Consider the following 16,175-nt stretch of genomic DNA (forward strand, 5'->3'; position numbering starts at 1 on the left):
TTTGTCATTTGTCAAAATGTATTCAACTTTTTTTTGGACAATGTATTCAAGCTTAACATACCCAAAAAAAAAGTAATACTAGTATAATTTTCTACTGTTCCTAGGTGACGGTTATACTAACGACTTTTATGACAGTAGGTAATTAATTTCAACACAGAACACAGCAATGTCTAGTAATTAAAGTCGTTGTCTGCCACAAAACTTATGAAATCTTAACAACTAATTCTTTCTATCTTTATGACTTAAAGAGTCAAAAGCCTAAAATCATTTCAAAATCCCAATTTAGTAATATATATTCGTATCATTTAAAGTCAAGTCATTTTTGGTTAATCAAATACATTACTACTAATATATTACAATAAACAATCAATACTTTTAAATCCTCAAGGAAGAAAATGATCTACGCAAGCATGCACATATATATGTTAATTCGGCAGCATGTAAATAAATTGATTTCATACTTCTTTGATGAATTACAAATCAAATAAGAATCCATTTTTAAATCAATTTAACTAAACACACACACTGATTTTCAAAAGAGTCCATTTTTTCTAAATCATTTGTAAAGTCACATGGGAAAGGGATCTTTGTTGAACGTAATGTAAATAGTGGGAGGTTAGAGAATCTGCATGCGCATTAAGAGAAAATGTAACCACCCAAGTCACTTCTTGAAAGTACAATTTATAGTTATTGTCCATCATTACCCTCATAATTTTAACGGAAAAAGTCTATTATTGTTAAGTTTTCATGTTATTTAATTGAAAACGTTCAAATTCGATGGACGTATTAGTCAAAGTCTCTGTTTAAAAGAAACTTGTGCATTATGTCAATAGCAATATCATTAATTATCTACTCGACCAATAACGTTATTGGTCTGAGCCAATCGTGATATGGTTAATCTTACGGAAAATTTTGTGACATAATTATTATGAATTCAACACGAGATTTTTTTATTTTCTTTCTAACTTTCTTAGCTTATGATTCCGTTGAGGTGACGACATGTCCTGACTTCAGCTTTATGAATTTATTTCTAGAACTATGCCCATCAATATATATGCTTTTATTTGTTTATCAAACTTATTGATGTTTATGGGAAGTTTTATTTTTAATTAGATCATATGCTAAAATAATATTAATTTTCGGGATTTTAAAGACAAATGAATAAAATTGTTTTATCAGAAAAAGGGTTGTACAGTTGTGTTAATTCATAGTGTAATGTCCAATATATTTATAATAGAACATTGTAGTTAACTGTTTAGCAGTGATCAACTGTATATCACTATACTAAAGTAACATATTTTTTTAGCTATGTAGTTCTAGAAAAATAAGTATGAACGCATTGAATTTGTATTCAATCTTGTTCTCTATTGTTCACAAACCATATAATTGAATCGAATCAAGATTAAAAATACAAAATCCTAAATGTATGTTCTTCTCACATTCAATACATATTTTCACTTATTTGATCGTATATATCCAAATTGTCGTATCACCATTATACGTGTACAATGGCACATGTGGAATTAACAATAAAAATAATTGATATATGATATTTTTTTTTTCGGAAAAATAATTGATGTATATGTGACAATATGAACCAGTTTTACCACCATATTATATATATGAAAAGGGCAAAAAGTATGTATTCTAACGGATTGATGCAAATGAAAGTCGTTATATGATTCAAATATTCAATGCTAAATTCAGTATATACTCAATCTAGTAAAAAATCCAAATTGTGATCTGTAAAGAAGCTTCTTTTGGCATATATCTTATTCTCATAATTAGTTACATGTTAAGATGGATAAGATAAGACCGTAACAAATACAAGCAAAATAGTTAACAAAAAAAAAAAAAAAAAAAGACAAAGACAAAGCAAGGTATTTGAAAACTCAAAGCTTAGGTAAAATGTAAAAATTTGATAATTATGCTCGCATCTAGATCCTAATAATACACAGAGTACCTTGAAACTAAAATAAAGAGCGTCCATATTTTCGGTTGGTTGTTGAAAACTTAAAGAGGCCTTCATCAATTCCATCAAGTGACATTTTTCAATTTCTGCTCATAAATGATACTCTATTTTGTCATCAAGTCTGTTATATTTTTGGTCTATATGATGATATGACGATCACATTAACCACATGACGTGTAAAAATCAAATAACTTTCCGTATCAACTTAAGAAAATAATCTTTTACGGATAAGAACATATTTATCCACACTCTATTTAGGGAAATGCATACAAAGCATTTAGGGAATATTTTAACATATTTCTTAAACAAAAATATATAATTGCAAGTATTCTAAGAAGTATATATATCAAAATTAATGCTTAACCCATTCAAGAATTCATTCGTTTTATTACAATTGTATATTACATATTTTCAAAAATTCAATATTTTGTACCAAAATCTGGTGAGAACATAAAAACAGAGATATATGTTTTCTCTTGACAAAAAAAAAACAGAGAGATATTGTAGTTTTCTTAATAGAGCCAGCAATGGTCAAATATATCATGTGAAATAGTTTCTAAAATACATCATCCTTTTCTTCTTAATTAATAAAATAGTCAAATAAAAAATCGTCTCCAATCTTTTTCTCTCTCTGGATTTGCCAATAAATTGGGGATAACCAGCTACCAAACTCATTCACACAAAGTCATAACAGTCGTTTAAAGTCTGATCCTTTTCATTTTTCTTTAGTGTGTGAAAAGAGAAATACAGTTATGGCGGAGATCTCGGGAAACGGTGGTGATGCTAGAGACGGAGCTGTGGTGGTCAATCTCAAGGAAGAAGACGAACAACAACAACAACAACAAGCTATTCATAAACCCTTGAAGAAACAAGACTCTCTCCTCTCTATCTCTGTCCCTTTCTTACAAAAGGTTTTTTACTTTTGTCTTTACTCCTGTAACTCTCAATCTCCAAAACCTCTTTAGTTTTGAAGAAGAAAAAATATGTCTTACAAATCTTTAGTTTTGCTCTGTTTTTTAAATTGTCAAATTGCTCTGTTTTCAGTTGATGGCGGAGGTTTTGGGAACATACTTCTTGATATTCGCCGGTTGTGCCGCGGTGGCTGTAAACACACAACATGACAAAGCCGTGACTCTTCCAGGGATCGCCATCGTTTGGGGACTTACCGTCATGGTCCTTGTTTACTCTCTCGGTCACATCTCCGGTGCTCATTTCAATCCGGCCGTCACAATCGCATTCGCTTCTTGCGGCCGTTTCCCTCTTAAACAGGTCTATACTCTATATCCCTATATAAATTATAAACTATAAGGATTGATCAAGTGTTGCATTTAAGTATGATTTTTGAGTTTGATAAACCAACATTAGACATTATTGTCTTTGTGTTTGATAGGTTTAGTTTAACCGTCGTTTGATTCTTTTTGCACGAAACTATAGGTTATAATAAAAGTTATAATGTTTTTTAATAATTCTTTATTGGATTTTAAAGAAGTTGCATCTTTTAAGTTTTTCTTGTGTTGTATAGTGTATACTGTATACAACCTTTAAATCATTTATATCTTTCACTAATGACTTTATTTTTTATTAGAATTCTTTCAGTAATGAATTTGTACGATAGACGTATTTATGAGCATATGCGAGTCATGAGTGATTGAGTGTAGATAATTTCAAATGTATGCGTCTACGACTCTACGGTGATATATGAGTATAGCCGGAAAACTAGGGGGAATTTGTTTTTTGTTTAACTATTTGTTAAAAAGTTAAATGTATTTTTGTTAGTTTCCAAATTGAAAATTTTAAAAGTGTGTGTTTACCATGTAACATTTGTCCGTATATATAACTTCTCCACACAAACAAAGTCAAACAAAATTGTGTTATATAAACGTCAAAATCTTCACAATCTTCCAAAATTGGGTCCCTAGTTAATATGATATCGCATATCAAATAATTGGTCACTAAATTTTATTTCTTATATTTTTGTAGGTTCCGGCTTATGTGATATCACAAGTGATCGGATCAACGCTAGCGGCGGCGACTTTACGGCTCTTGTTCGGACTTGATCAAGATGTTTGTAGTGGGAAACACGATGTGTTCGTCGGAACATTACCATCTGGATCGAATTTGCAGTCGTTTGTGATCGAGTTTATCATTACTTTCTACCTAATGTTCGTTATTTCTGGCGTTGCCACCGATAATAGAGCGGTTAGTATTCGAAATCTTCTTATGTTGCACGAAATGATATAATAATCAAATTTGATGGATATATGTTAGGGATTCTAACTATTGTAAGCAATGTTCGTTTTAACTTCAGCTAATGTGTTATCCTTTTTATACTCTAGATCGGAGAACTTGCTGGACTAGCAGTAGGATCAACAGTGCTACTTAACGTGATAATTGCCGGGTAATATACTATTATTAATTACTATCATTTTCTTTTTTATATAGTTTTCTTTATCGACAGAAAATTTGAAAATGATATATGGTTATGTTTATCTTTATATTAGGCCGGTATCGGGAGCATCGATGAATCCAGGACGAAGTTTAGGACCTGCAATGGTCTACAGTTGCTACAGAGGACTTTGGATCTACATAGTTTCTCCAATTGTTGGTGCAGTTTCGGGTGCGTGGGTTTATAACATGGTTCGATATACTGATAAGCCATTACGAGAAATAACTAAAAGCGGTTCTTTTTTAAAGACAGTGCGAAACGGTAGCTCTCGTTAAGAAAAAGAAAAACATGACTATGTTGTACTAGTCATCGGAGGTTAAGTTGTATCACTAAAGAAGTAACTGGAATATTTTGTATTAAAGTGTTTTTAAATTTGGATTACCGCAAATGGATAAACATTTATGGTATGTGACGAATATGTAACTGATCTATAACGAGTTTGGCCATATCTAATTACGTGCTATATGGTTGTATTAACTGCTATATTATATCTTTCTCTTTTTATGCGAAAGATAATGTCGTCATATTTATGGTGCTACTGTATCGTTACACCTTTGAAATCATTAATGCAATTTTGGATAGAAAGATCCTTAGTTTACGCAAAAATTGTCAAAAGTTGCAATTTAGAACTCGTCAAACAAAGCACAAAAGCCGGTGTCGCAAACATTGCCAAGTGTGCAATACTTTGTCCAAGAGCTTAAAATCCGGCCACGTGTCATTTTGTCGCCATTGTTCGCCACATCATCAATCCGAATGACGTGTCACGCATGGAATCATTCACGTCATGCTTTCCTCATGCAAACATCACTCCTCTCTTATAAGACCAAAAGCAAAACACTCGAACCAAACTAAAGAACAAGAAAAAAGGGTGTTGTTACGATGGCATCGAGTGATAAGGTTCCGGTGGCGTGTCCGGCAAGCAGTGGAGATGGAAAGGAGCCAATGGGAAATCCGACGAAAACCACTACGGCGATGCTAGAGAAAGGAACGGCTATGATGCAATCGATGAAACCGATCAGGCAAATGAGCCTCCACGTGTGTTCATTCGCTTGCTATAGCCATGATCCCGGTCGTCAGATCGAAGTTCATATTTACGGCCACCGTGTAAACCAGGATTTCCTCCAATGTGCTGTCTACGATTCCAATTCCTCTAAGGCTCATCTCATAGGTAAATATACTTCGACTTCGATAGTTTGTTTACATTTTTTTGAGTTAAGTTTCATTAGCTACCAATTAAAAAACAATGCAATATATGGATTGATCACGTCTCTTATATACTATTCCATGTCCTCTAATGTGTGTTGGATCCTATGAGGTTGCGTTGTGTTTGTTTATTCGTTTCACACATTCACAATTTTATATGAAAATAAAATAAAACTAAACTTCATTTTTTTCGTATGCACTATTAATTTTAGGTTTATATAGGCGGTAAATTAATGGCCATGCATATTTTTTATGCGTATAAATGTTTTCTAAGTTTGAGCATTGAAGCTTTTTGCTAGAGACTAATGACTTCTGAATTTTGTTTGTTATTGTATTGAATCTATAGGGATCGAATATATAGTGTCGGAAAAGTTATTCGAAAGTCTCTCACCGGAGGAACAAAAGCTTTGGCACTCGCATGATTACGAGGTTCATGATTTTCGATACATTGTCCGATATGTTTATTATTTATCTGAAAAACGAAAATGATCGAATGAGAGTTGTTTTTAGATCCAAATGGCTCTTCTAGTAACTCCAAGGGTCCCTGAGCTCGTTGCGAAACCGGAGCTTAAAAATCTTGCCAAATCTTACGGGAAATTTTGGTGTACATGGCAGATTGACCGAGGTAATAAACTCATCTTAATATGATTTTTTTTATATATTTGATATGATTATAGATGATATGAGTTTAGTAACTTAGGTTTTTTGTTGTCTTGTTATAGGGGATAAATTACCACTAGGTGTACCATCACTAATGGTATCGCCACAAGACGTGAATCTCGGGAGAATCAAACCGGAGTTGGTGAAAAAGAGAGATGAAGAACATGGAATCTCGACTGAATCGTTGAAGCCGTCAAGAGATGGGATCTGTGGACCAGAGAAGAAGAACCTGGTTGCTGATTATTGGGTTAGGTTTAGGAAAGGCTTTGCGCTTGATGTTGTTGAAACAGATATGAAGAGAACAGCTCCCTTCCCCTAACTTTTGTGTGTGCTTTTTTTCTCAGACATTAATTATATAAGTTTTCGTAAGCTTACACTAGATGGGTTGTGTACTTATTATGTTATGGAGTATGATAATGTCATAAACATGAGAATTTTTTCGCTCTTTGTTACTCATTCACTCACTCTAAATAGGTTGTGTACCCTTTTTTTTTCTGGTTTAAGCAAAAGAGAAAGACATGCATCTAGAAGCCCAAAAACTCTTTGTGACAACTGACAATGTAGCCTTTTACCTTTTGCATATCAGTTTCCTAAAAAGCCTTTTCTTAATATAGAGGTCCATTGCACTCCAAAGGTGTGCGTTCATGAGCCCATGTAGTTGATAACTTCATCGTATGTTTATGTTTACTACATACGTCGTCGTCAAGATGGAATTCACATCTGATTAAATTCATTTCCTTTGAAAAAAAGATTCCTTCCAACATGGCTACAATCCAACACCTTCACTTAGAAAATTTACTACTGACCAAAACCAAGAGCATTTTGGTCGTATTTTAATATCCTTAGTCGTTGTCTATGAATAATTAATATGACTTACAGCTCGTTGGTCGTATTTTCATATCTTTATTCGTTGTCTATTAATAATTACTATGACTTATTAACGTATTCCCTGATTAGTACAACTAATATAAAATGTTAATCTTCTTCTCATAATATTCTTGAAGCAAATTAGCACTGACCGATCGATCCATGGAAGAGGTGAAGAAGGATGTATACTCGGTTTGGGCATTACCAGATGAGGAATCGGAGCCCCGATTCAAAAAGCTAATGGAAGCTTTGAGATCCGAATTCACTGGCCCAAGATTCGTTCCTCACGTCACCGTCGCCGTATCTGCTTATCTGACGGCAGACGAAGCCAAGAAGATGTTCGAATCAGCTTGCGACGGTCTTAAAGCTTACACCGCCACCGTTGATCGCGTCTCCACCGGAACTTTCTTCTTTCAATGCGTTTTCTTGCTTCTCCAAACCACCCCTGAGGTATAAAAGTCAGGACTTTTCATTTCAAGATTCGATCTTTCTAATAGAATTGTATAGAAGACATACTTAAGATAAAGTTTAGTCCTGACTAATATTCTTGATTACATATTGAAATCTTGGGTTTGTGTCTGCCGTCTGGATAAAGATATGTGGCTTGGGTAATGAATTTAGAATCTAATGTTATTATCTGTAATGTTGGCACTGTTTATTACAGGTAATGGAAGCTGGTGAACACTGTAAGAACCATTTCAATTGTTCCACTACCACACGTAAGCTCCTTTTTGACTTTTTAACTGGTTTCTATAAATCAAAGCTTTAGTTAGTGTCTTAAGTTTGACAAGTCTGAGCTTAAGTTACTTAACAAGGTCTCTTAGGGGAGTGTTGTACACTAGCCTGCCAAGTATACTTTTTTTTGCTTAAATCAAACAACATTTTGAGATTATATCGGCTTGGTTAAGTACAAAAATTGCTAACGAAATCGATATCTATAGGGTGTGGTGTTTGTTGCTTTTGGGAAGCCTTGATGGTAATCTTGAGGATAATCTCTCATTTTAGATTCATGATTCATATAATATTCTCTGTCTACACATAATTGCAGCTTACATGCCGCATTTGAGCCTGCTTTACGCTGAGTTGACAGAGGAAGAGAAGAAGAATGCGCAGGAGAAAGCTTACACGCTCGATAGCAGCCTCGATGGACTCAGTTTCCGGTTAAACCGACTTGCTCTATGCAAAACCGATACCGAGGACAAGACTCTAGAGACATGGGAGACAGTGGCTGTATGCAATCTCAATCCTTAAGAAAGTCAAAACTTTGGTTCTGAATCTGTAACAAAAGATCATAATGAACTTGCTTTTGAATAATGTATCGTTTTCTCTAAAACTGAATAATAATGTTACAATACAACTCCGATACATATTACACCAAACTTGCTAACAACTTCACATGACGATTTGCATATTTAACTACAAGAAACAACAATTCACAAGCTTTTTGTAAGACTTGCGTCCTTTTAAAGAGTTATACCAAGAAAAATGAAAAAAGTCTTTTACTAGTGTTTCATAATCTGCGTCAATGTCCATAAGACATTTTGTTAACTTCAATCCAAAAGGCAATTTAGGTGGAGCAGTTACGGCTATGAATATGTTTCTTTTGATCAACAAGGCCATGATTCTTTATAAATTATTATTTTAACTCACACTACATTATATGAATAGTGTGACCCTATCGCCGTCTCTTAAACAAGATTTATTATTTGATAGGATGTGTGCAAGTTAAAAACCACAATTAGATAGTGTATAACCTGATCTTCGACTTGGTTTATGTTAGGTATTATCGGTTTTTGATGTTATTGCGTCTCTAGAAAATGAAATCATTTGTAGTTTAATTTGGTTCCAACAATTAGATAAACAATAAAAAAATAATAATTAATACTATATTTATGAATATGGTTCCATCTTTTAAAAAAACATCTAATATGGTTGTATCTAATATTTAATATGTATAAGTCAACTATAAAATTTCAGTAGATTTTGGTTTGTTTAATTTGGCTTTTTCAATAATAATCTTTTTATTCACCCTTAATCGTGGCAACGATTACTTATATAGTCACATCAACATTGAGACGAGTCTTGCGAGAAGGGACAATGACGGAAGAAAACGCAACGCCACTGCAACCGCCACAAACGCAGGAGGATGATGAAGAGGAAAAGGCAATGTATGCTATCTGGGCAGTACCGGAGGATGACGTGGAGGATCGGCTTCAGAGGTTAATGGAAGGGCTCAGGTCAGAGTTTGGCGGTCCAGCATTTGATCCTCACTTAACCCTCGTTGGACCTTTCCCTTACAAACTTACGGCCAGCGAGGCTAAACGGATGTTCAAGTCGGCGTGTGAAGGTTTTAAGGTGTATCCTGCTACCGTTGACCAAGTCTCCGCCGGAACTTCTTACTTTCAGTGTCTCTACGTATCTCTCCGGCACACCGTAGAGGTATATTTTACATGCATAAACTGAAACAAATCTTTAACCGAAATTGAAACTTATAAGCTACCGGACATTGTTTTTGCGTTTGTCTTATGTTTACAGGTAATGAATGCTGCCGGACATTTCATGGCCCACTTCAAACCCTTCACCGGAAAATGTATGATCTAATCTCGATTAATCGGATTTTAATATTTGGTTGGGAAGTAATTAAAACGTTATTATTGTGAAAAACACTAAAAATCATATTATTACCAAGAAACGTGTTTTTTTGTTTCTTTCTCTTTCTGTGTACGTGTATTTGAAACGTTGGATTGTTGCAGTTTACGTGCCACACATGAGCATACTCTACGGCGATTTAACGGAGAGGGAGAAGAAGAAAGCGTTAGAGAAAGCTTACACGCTTGATTCGAGTCTCGACGGATTGAATTTTAAGATAAATCGAGTTGCATTATGGATAACCGATGCAGACGTTGGATCGTGGGTGAAAGTTGACGAACATACTCTAATTTCTTAAATGAAATAAAGTAAATAAATATTATGGTTTTGGGCCTAGTCTCCAATCTTCCTCTTGTGCTTTGTGTGTTGTGTGCAATTTGTCTCCCCTTATTCGGTTTTCATCTGCTGCATTGGTTTAGTAAGGTATGATGTTCCATGGTTCGGCTCAAATTTGTTATCGGTTTGGTCTAAATGTATCTTTGCCTCTGGCTTAATTCTATGTTAATATGAACATAGTTTATGGATCTTGTGGGAATATTCCTCCTTCTGTTTCTTGTTAAGTGTTTTGGTTTATATCTTGAAGAAGAATGACCTAGTCAAGGATTTGAATCATTGGACTCTTATCAAACTGATAATATCATAATAAGATGATTCAAGATATAATATTTAAAAGCACACAATCATGAATCAATTTGGAGTCTAGTTGACATTTGTTACTAAATTACTAACAAAAGGTTCAAAAAGTTTGAATTGACATTAAAGATAAGAATCATTGATAAGGGTGCAGGAGGAGGAAAAAGCTATAAGTAAACAACTTGTCATTCGTCGAAACTAAAATATGATAGCTATGTGCATATGTTTTAACATAGATTTAAAATTTAATGTAAAGTTTTTTCATCATAATTTAGTACGAGTATAGGACAAAACTTGGTAAGATTTTGCTCGAATTTCGTAAAATATAATACTTTCTTGAAACTTTTTATTTAAGTAACGTTGACATTCATGTGACGTGTATGTATCCAATTTTGGTTAATAAGATGCTATGAAATCTAATTATTATACTTTCATTCAACCACTATTCGTATCTAATTAATTAGAATATTCTTTTAATTTTAGTAAACCAAATGAGCTATAGAAAAACATCTCTATAAGAGTAGCTAGGAACCAATTTGGAATGTATAGTTGACATTTGTTACTAAATCACTTAGAGAAACTCCATAAAGTTGGATTGAAATCAAAGGAGAAGTAATATTAAAATGTTTTCAGCAGGAACATATGAGCTATAATTAGACAACTTGTCATTTAAGACAACAAATTGATTATCATCATGTCTTAAGATACGAATGTCAAAATCTTGACCTTGCATGTTAGTTGTTATACATAACTGGTTGAAAAGATAGTTAAGTCTAAAGGTTGACAAATGATGAAATAAAAATTAGAAAAAATGTTAAAGCCATACAAATCCACATGTTGTGAAGTTGAATAAGTAAGTTAAACGAGTTTTGGTTCTAAACTGAAATTTGACCCCCAAAAAAAAGATGAGGATGCAGATGTCAATCTTTACCTATTCAATGTACACCACAATAAATTGAATCACATTCTTAGCATGAAACCTTATCCAATTTGTTTGTATATTTTTTCCTTGGCCAACTAAAGTGGCTATTATCAAGAAACAACTAAAGTACCCTGTAAATTGATAAAGAAAACAAGTGGAAAATATGTAAATATATCATTTTAGAATTCAAACCAAAATAGAACTCATGTAATCTTATAATTCTTATCCCCTTTTTAAAAAGTCTTTAATTTTAGACATGACTTTAAAAATTCACGAGCCAGGTTGGTTACAAACTTACAAAAACTCGTCGGCGCATGTAAAACGCAGTCGTTTAACCGAATCGAATCCAAACACGTGCGGGTTCATCCACACCGTTAAGTTTCATCTGACGCTGTTTACATCAACGGCTAAGATTTGTTATTCTCTCTTTTCGTCAACGCATTGTTACCGTGGCGCCAGATATGACGTCTATATACGCGCATAAAATCACGTGACAAACACGCGCTCAACAAAAGCTGGTTCTTCTCCTTTTCCTCTCCGATGACTTTCTTACCGACCAGCTTAGTCTTCTCCATTACGGCATCATTCACCTATAAATTTCGCCGCTGGGTTTAATTCTCTATTCATTCAGAACCAAAAAAGAAGAAACCTTTTTGATTCTCTTTGCGATTTCTTTGTTCAATCTCTTCTCAGATTGTGTGAATCGGGTTTAAATCGGGGTTTTAGGGTCTCTGTTTTCAAAAGGGTACCAAAAAGTTTGGAGCTTTACTGTAGAAAGATTTGATTTTTCGTTGACCCACTCCGAGATTTTCGGATACAAATCAGGGTTTTAGGGTTTTTGTTGGAATGGAAGAGGATTATCAACAGCCGAGGTTTACGATTGGTAGGCAATCATCAATGGCGCCGGAGAAGATTCCGGAGCCGTCGGTTCACTCAGAAGAAGAGGTGTTTGAGGATGGAGAAGAGATCGATGGTGGTGTGAGACTAATGTATTTGGCTAATGAAGGTGACATTGAAGGGATTAAGGAGCTTATTGATTCAGGGATTGATGCTAATTACAGAGACATTGATGATCGGACTGCTTTACACGTGGCGGCTTGTCAAGGATTGAAAGATGTTGTTGAGCTTCTTCTTGATCGGAAAGCTGAGGTTGATCCTAAAGATCGTTGGGGAAGCACTGTAAGAAGAAACTAAACCAATTGCTTTTTTTTTTTTTGGTGATTGTCTCTCTGGTTATGTTGAGTAATGATGATGTTTGTTAGTGATCTAATACGTTTTAGAAAACAGCCATTTGCAGATGCGATATTTTACAAGAACATTGATGTTATCAAGATTCTTGAGATACATGGAGCTAAACATCCGGTAAGAATCTGGCTAGTAATGTTGGTTTTGGTGTTTGATTGGAAGCTTATTTGTTTTTCTCATGATTGTTGACACATTTGTATGTTTTCAGATGGCTCCAATGCACGTTAAGACTGCTCGTGAAGTCCCTGAGTATGAAATAAATCCTAGTGAGCTTGATTTCACTCAAAGCAAAGAGATAACAAAGGTAAAAAACATGTTTCATCTGTAATGGATCTTGTATCTATAAGTTTGAGTCTTTTTTGTCTTAACAGTGTGAAGATTCTTGTTTCAGGGAACTTACTGTATGGCAATGTGGCGTGGTATTCAAGTTGCGGTGAAAAAGCTGGATGATGAAGTTTTGAGCGATGACGATCAAGTGTAAGTAAATATCCTGTAGACGGTTCTAACTTCTAAGGTTTTGGATTCCAATTCCTTACCATAATCTTTTTGTATGTGCGTGTAGGAGGAAGTTCCATGATGAGCTTGCATTGCTCCAAAGGCTTAGGCATCCAAACATTGTGCAGTTTCTTGGTGCTGTAACCCAAAGTAACCCAATGATGATTGTGACTGAATATTTGCCCAGGGTACTGACTTTCTCTGATAAATTTGAAATTATTTTTGCATTTAGTTTCACGAAACCAAGATCTCATTTGATATATTCTTCAGGGGGATTTGCGTGAATTGCTCAAACGAAAAGGACAATTGAAACCAGCTACTGCTGTTAGATATGCCCTTGATATTGCTAGGTATGCAAGTTGAAGCTATATATGTCTCTTCTTCGTTGTTTATATATGTTCTATAAGATTCTCTTGTAAATCTTACCCGTTCGAATTATCCTAGGGGAATGAGCTATCTTCATGAGATCAAAGGAGACCCTATAATCCACCGCGATCTTGAACCTTCGTGAGTCACACTGTCCATATCAGTGGTTTCTGTCTCTTATATGTGCAGTTACTGACAGCAAACTCTTTCTGTTTTCGTTCTGACATTGGTAAAACTATATTTGCAGAAACATTCTGCGGGATGATTCAGGGCATCTGAAAGTTGCAGACTTTGGAGTAAGCAAGCTTGTTACTGTTAAAGAAGACAAGCCTTTTACATGTCAAGACATTTCTTGTAAGTACTTTTTCGCACCCAACTAGTTACTGTAAATTTTGAATGCTTTAATTCTTGATCTGCTTGGTTAAAGAGTCTTCATTACTGGATGTGTTATAATAAAAATTTATCGGTGTTATCCACATTATAGGTCGATATATAGCTCCCGAGGTTTTCACTAGTGAAGAATACGATACAAAAGCTGATGTTTTCTCATTTGCATTGATCGTTCAGGAGGTAAGTAAAAACTAAAAACTTGTGACTTTCTCAAGTATTTTTTTTCATGTCATTGATTCCAATGTCGGATTCTCTAGATGATCGAAGGCCGAATGCCGTTTGCTGAAAAGGAAGACAGTGAAGCTTCTGAAGCTTATGCTGGCAAACATCGGCCATTATTCAAAGCTCCATCAAAGAATTACCCACATGGTCTTAAAACGTGAGTCTTTCTTCTCTCTTTCACCAAGAAACTAAATACTTATGAACAGTTTTGCATCATTGATTGGTTTGGTTCATGTCATTAATCCGATTTTTGAATCCCATAGGTTGATAGAAGAATGCTGGCATGAGAAACCTGCAAAGCGACCAACTTTCAGAGAGATCATTAAACGACTTGAGTCCATTCTTCACCACATGGGTCACAAGCGACAATGGAGGGTCTGTTTCTCTATATCTCTATCAAACACACATTGAGTTTTGTTTGTTTGTCTCTCTGATGTGTTTCTACTTCTACATGTTGTCTTTTTCTTTTCTCAGATGAGGCCATTGACATGCTTTCAGAATTTCGAGCACAAGAAGAAACATAATTGGGATTTGAGCAGCCATGACGGCTCATCATCCGGTTCACATTTGTGATTCTTTAAACGGTTAAAGAAACCATTCTTTTGTATCCATTCCTTCCGGTTTAGTTTGGGTTTCCCCAAAGCAACCGAATTTGACTTTGTATATTTGTTGTACACTGAAGAACTCAAGAAAGTCTTCGTGTATACAAAAACTGCATTTTTTTTATTCTAGTATACAAAATTGTTGTAAGATCTATGATTTTAACCGCAATATATATTTGCTGTTGTAATCTAAAAAATTGGTTTAAGAATATTTATGATTTTTCCTCAATCTTTTATGATCCCTAACTTCGAAAGGTCAAACAGATTTAATGTTTGCTTCTTTTATTCTTTTTAAAAGCTTCTTTCTTTACCGACCATAGTAGCCTCAAATAATTTGAGTTATAGTAGTTGCAAGCATATTCTGCATTTTGGTTATAATTGCACTTTCAAAATCTGAAAGTTGGATATGTTTTTGCAATGTTTCTTTAACTGGAGCATTTGACACTTCAACTTGCTTCAAAATCACTCCGGTACTCATTTTTCTTACCATCTTTTGTTTGTATTCAAATATCAAATGTTTTTTTTTGTTGCTAAAATAATTGAATAATGCATCGACCTAAACGAATAGATAAAGAATCACTAGACTAACACACACCTGTGGTTCTTGTCATTGGATCTCATGTGAGTGTTACTATACTTTTCTATCAAAGGCTTACCCTAAATTGTGAATCCTGTAAAACCACATGAAATTTTATGTCTATCACAAAAGAATACATACACCAAGATTCAAGAATATGAAAACACACATATAATATAGACATTTTTAAGAGGGTCCCAAAAACAGGCTCTTGATCTGGAAACTGTATTAATTTGTATCCAATTATAACCTCATGGGCCACTTTTCCCTGGCTATGCACATTATCATAGGTTATACGATTAAGTTCGTGATGGAAAATATGATTTATTAAAGTTTTCTTCCCGAGTTTGCAACGATTTTCCTTTCTTCAAAATCTAAAATTTATTCGATTAACAAAAAAAACAATTATCGACAAGCAATTCAAAGGAAAAATTGTGAAAAAACAAAAGAATAAGGAGAGAATATGTCCTCCTTCTGTTTTTTTTTACTAAGAGAGAATATATCTTTAATAGGGGATGCTTCTTGCTCGAAGCCATCATTGAGAAGACCTTCATACTTGCGGGAGTCTATGATAGATATCTCAAGAGTTAACTTTAGATACTTTTATGCGATTTCATTTTATTTTTAATGACTTACTATAATAATTATTATTTTTTCATCTAAATAATTCAATTCACGAAATCATCTTAATTATTATTTATATAAATACATGGACAAATAGAAGTGGAAGAACAATGTTTAGAAAACAAATCGAAAAAGATCGCCGACCTTTATTGATCGAGGAAGAGAATTCTGGTGGGATTTTAGAGGGAGGTAAGAGCATAGGTGCTAGAGAGTGTTCGGAGCTCGGAAAATGATTAAAATTGGTTTTGATTACACTTAATTAGTTTAATCTTCTAGTAACACACAAATATGCTAAAATAAAC

At 34.2% G+C, this 16,175-nt stretch overlaps 5 protein-coding genes across 7 annotated transcripts; all 5 read left to right on the plus strand.

Annotated features, from left to right (window-relative positions):
* The first annotated feature begins 2,557 nt into the window (after positions 1–2,557).
* Positions 2,558–5,024, plus strand: NIP1;2 (NOD26-like intrinsic protein 1;2). 2 transcript variants are annotated; one of them, NM_118008.4, is made up of 5 exons: positions 2,558–2,883; positions 3,017–3,241; positions 3,953–4,171; positions 4,309–4,370; positions 4,474–5,024. In NM_118008.4, the coding sequence occupies exons 1-5, from the start codon at positions 2,725–2,727 to the stop codon at positions 4,691–4,693; spliced, it is 885 nt and encodes a 294-aa protein (NP_193626.1). In that variant the 5' UTR covers positions 2,558–2,724; the 3' UTR covers positions 4,694–5,024. The 2 variants fall into 2 exon arrangements, with proteins under 2 accessions (NP_193626.1, NP_001327999.1); NM_001341307.1 differs by lacking the exon at positions 4,474–5,024 and having other exon boundaries at positions 2,573–2,883; positions 4,309–4,427.
* Positions 5,025–5,268: 244 nt separating this feature from the next.
* On the plus strand, positions 5,269–6,795 carry AT4G18920 (histone acetyltransferase (DUF1264)). The gene is made up of 4 exons (NM_118009.3): positions 5,269–5,586; positions 5,968–6,050; positions 6,132–6,246; positions 6,344–6,795. The coding sequence occupies exons 1-4, from the start codon at positions 5,298–5,300 to the stop codon at positions 6,598–6,600; spliced, it is 744 nt and encodes a 247-aa protein (NP_567567.1). The 5' UTR covers positions 5,269–5,297; the 3' UTR covers positions 6,601–6,795.
* Positions 6,796–6,946: 151 nt separating this feature from the next.
* AT4G18930 (RNA ligase/cyclic nucleotide phosphodiesterase family protein) lies at positions 6,947–8,559 on the plus strand. Its single transcript, NM_118010.5, has 3 exons — positions 6,947–7,598; positions 7,813–7,867; positions 8,197–8,559. The coding sequence occupies exons 1-3, from the start codon at positions 7,311–7,313 to the stop codon at positions 8,397–8,399; spliced, it is 546 nt and encodes a 181-aa protein (NP_193628.1). The 5' UTR covers positions 6,947–7,310; the 3' UTR covers positions 8,400–8,559.
* A 612-nt stretch (positions 8,560–9,171) lies between these two features.
* On the plus strand, positions 9,172–10,409 carry AT4G18940 (RNA ligase/cyclic nucleotide phosphodiesterase family protein). The gene is made up of 3 exons (NM_118011.3): positions 9,172–9,587; positions 9,684–9,738; positions 9,902–10,409. The coding sequence occupies exons 1-3, from the start codon at positions 9,246–9,248 to the stop codon at positions 10,093–10,095; spliced, it is 591 nt and encodes a 196-aa protein (NP_193629.1). The 5' UTR covers positions 9,172–9,245; the 3' UTR covers positions 10,096–10,409.
* A 1,348-nt stretch (positions 10,410–11,757) lies between these two features.
* Positions 11,758–14,930, plus strand: AT4G18950 (Integrin-linked protein kinase family). 2 transcript variants are annotated; one of them, NM_118012.5, is made up of 12 exons: positions 11,758–12,531; positions 12,640–12,714; positions 12,806–12,901; positions 12,989–13,074; positions 13,160–13,280; positions 13,363–13,442; positions 13,537–13,599; positions 13,706–13,812; positions 13,943–14,028; positions 14,106–14,227; positions 14,334–14,445; positions 14,545–14,930. In NM_118012.5, exons 1-12 carry the CDS (start codon positions 12,199–12,201, stop codon positions 14,641–14,643), a joined length of 1,380 nt encoding a protein of 459 aa, NP_567568.1. In that variant the 5' UTR covers positions 11,758–12,198; the 3' UTR covers positions 14,644–14,930. The 2 variants fall into 2 exon arrangements, with proteins under 2 accessions (NP_567568.1, NP_001329842.1); NM_001341308.1 differs by having other exon boundaries at positions 11,854–12,531; positions 14,334–14,928.
* Positions 14,931–16,175: the final 1,245 nt, after the last annotated feature.

The sequence above is a fragment of the Arabidopsis thaliana genome, chromosome 4 (genome assembly GCF_000001735.4).
Source record: "Arabidopsis thaliana chromosome 4, partial sequence".
Lineage (NCBI taxonomy): Eukaryota > Viridiplantae > Streptophyta > Magnoliopsida > Brassicales > Brassicaceae > Arabidopsis > Arabidopsis thaliana.